Source organism: Physella acuta, unplaced genomic scaffold, assembly GCF_028476545.2.
Source record: "Physella acuta isolate Inbredline_101_S28 unplaced genomic scaffold, ASM2847654v3 ptg000834l, whole genome shotgun sequence".
Lineage (NCBI taxonomy): Eukaryota > Metazoa > Mollusca > Gastropoda > Physidae > Physella > Physella acuta.
In genome coordinates, this window is record NW_026732352.1 from 253467 (window position 1) to 255000 (window position 1534).

The 1534-nt window shown below is 50.9% G+C and overlaps 1 protein-coding gene across 1 annotated transcript in view; it reads left to right on the plus strand.

Moving 5' to 3' along the window:
- The first annotated feature begins 1377 nt into the window (after positions 1 to 1377).
- Positions 1378 to 1534, plus strand: part of LOC131951872 (neuromedin-U receptor 2-like) — a 999-nt gene continuing 842 nt past the window's right edge. The window contains exon 1 of the mRNA XM_059314279.1: positions 1378 to 1534. This exon is cut by the window's right edge and continues 842 nt beyond it. Within this exon, the coding sequence (XP_059170262.1) occupies positions 1378 to 1534 (157 nt within the window).

Sequence of the window (1534 nt, forward strand, 5' to 3'; positions counted from 1 at the left end):
GTTCATTATTTTTGTTTCGATTTCACAGACGGTGTTTTTTTTTTACTTCAGGGAAATAACTTGACACTATTTTCATCCACAGTAATTATCTTAAAAAATAACAGGTGACTCATCATCGTAATTAGGAATGACAAAGCAGGAAGACAGACACCTACTGTGAGAAGGTTCAGTCACCTAATTAGAATCAATAGAGTCACCACTCCCCTAATCAATAGAGACGTTGGGTATATGGAGTGATACGTTGTTTTTGTAGATTAAAATGTGAGGGTGGGATGGAAGATGGAGTAGAATTATTTTTAAACGCTTTACACGAGGAAAATAGATAATCTTTGTTATAGTCTTTAAAATAATATTTATGGTAATCTTGTAGCTAATCTCTAGGCTAATCTTAAGGAAATATCTTAAGATAAATTTTAACGTACACTATATAAGATAATCTTGAATGTTTAAAACTAAAACGTGAGACTTTTGAACGTTTAATCTGTCTGTCAGTTTGTAAGTGGGACGGGCAATCTCTCTGTCACTGTGTATGTTGAACGGCTAATATGTTTGCCAGTTTGGCTGTTTAACTGTTTAGCTGTTTATCATTTAACTTAAGCTGTCTGACACGGTAATCTGCCATGTGCTCAAGTCAATGGATTTACGTACGTTTTTAATTTTTTTCAGATAGCCGTTAATCTTATCGTACGTAGCTTTCTGCCTTGAATTCCCTCCATAAGCAGTTGGCGACAAGGAGATTTACAAGACTTACTCTCTGCTGACTGCTTACACCTCGACACCCAGCTCTCTACCCGACACCCCACTCCCTACCCAACACCCCGCTCCCTACCCGACATCCCGCTCCCTACCCAACACCCCGCTCCCTACCCGACACCCCGCTCCCTACCCAACACCCCGCTCCCTACCCGACACCCCGCTCCCTACCCAACACCCCGCTCTCTACCCGACACCCCGCTCCCTACCCGACACCCCACTCCCTACCCAACACCCCGCTCCCTACCCAACACCCCGCTCCCTACCCGACACCCCACTCCCTACCCAACACCCCGCTCCCTACCCGACACCCCGCTCCCTACCCGACACCCCGCTCTTTACCCGACACCCCGCTCCCTACCCGACACCCCGCTCTTTACCCGACACCCCGCTCCCTACCCAACACCCCGCTCCCTACCCAACACCCCGCTCCCTACCCGACACCCCGCTCCCTACCCAACACCCCGCTCCCTACCCGACACCCCACTCCCTACCCTACACCCCGCTCCCTACCCGACACCCCGCTCCCTACCCAACACCCCGCTCCCTACCCGACACCCCGCTCCCTACCCGACACCCCGCTCCCTACCCGACACCCCGCTCCCTACCCGACACCCCGACGCTATGGAAACCACGAGTCCCGTGATAACAAGCCCACAGCCCTACGATGAAATCGACGGGACCCACGTGACGCTAAAACGTGTGGTCAACCCCCTGGTGGCGCTGCTCAGTCTGATGGGAAACTCCCTCAACTGTGTCGTGTTGGCCAAAAGTGGCCTGG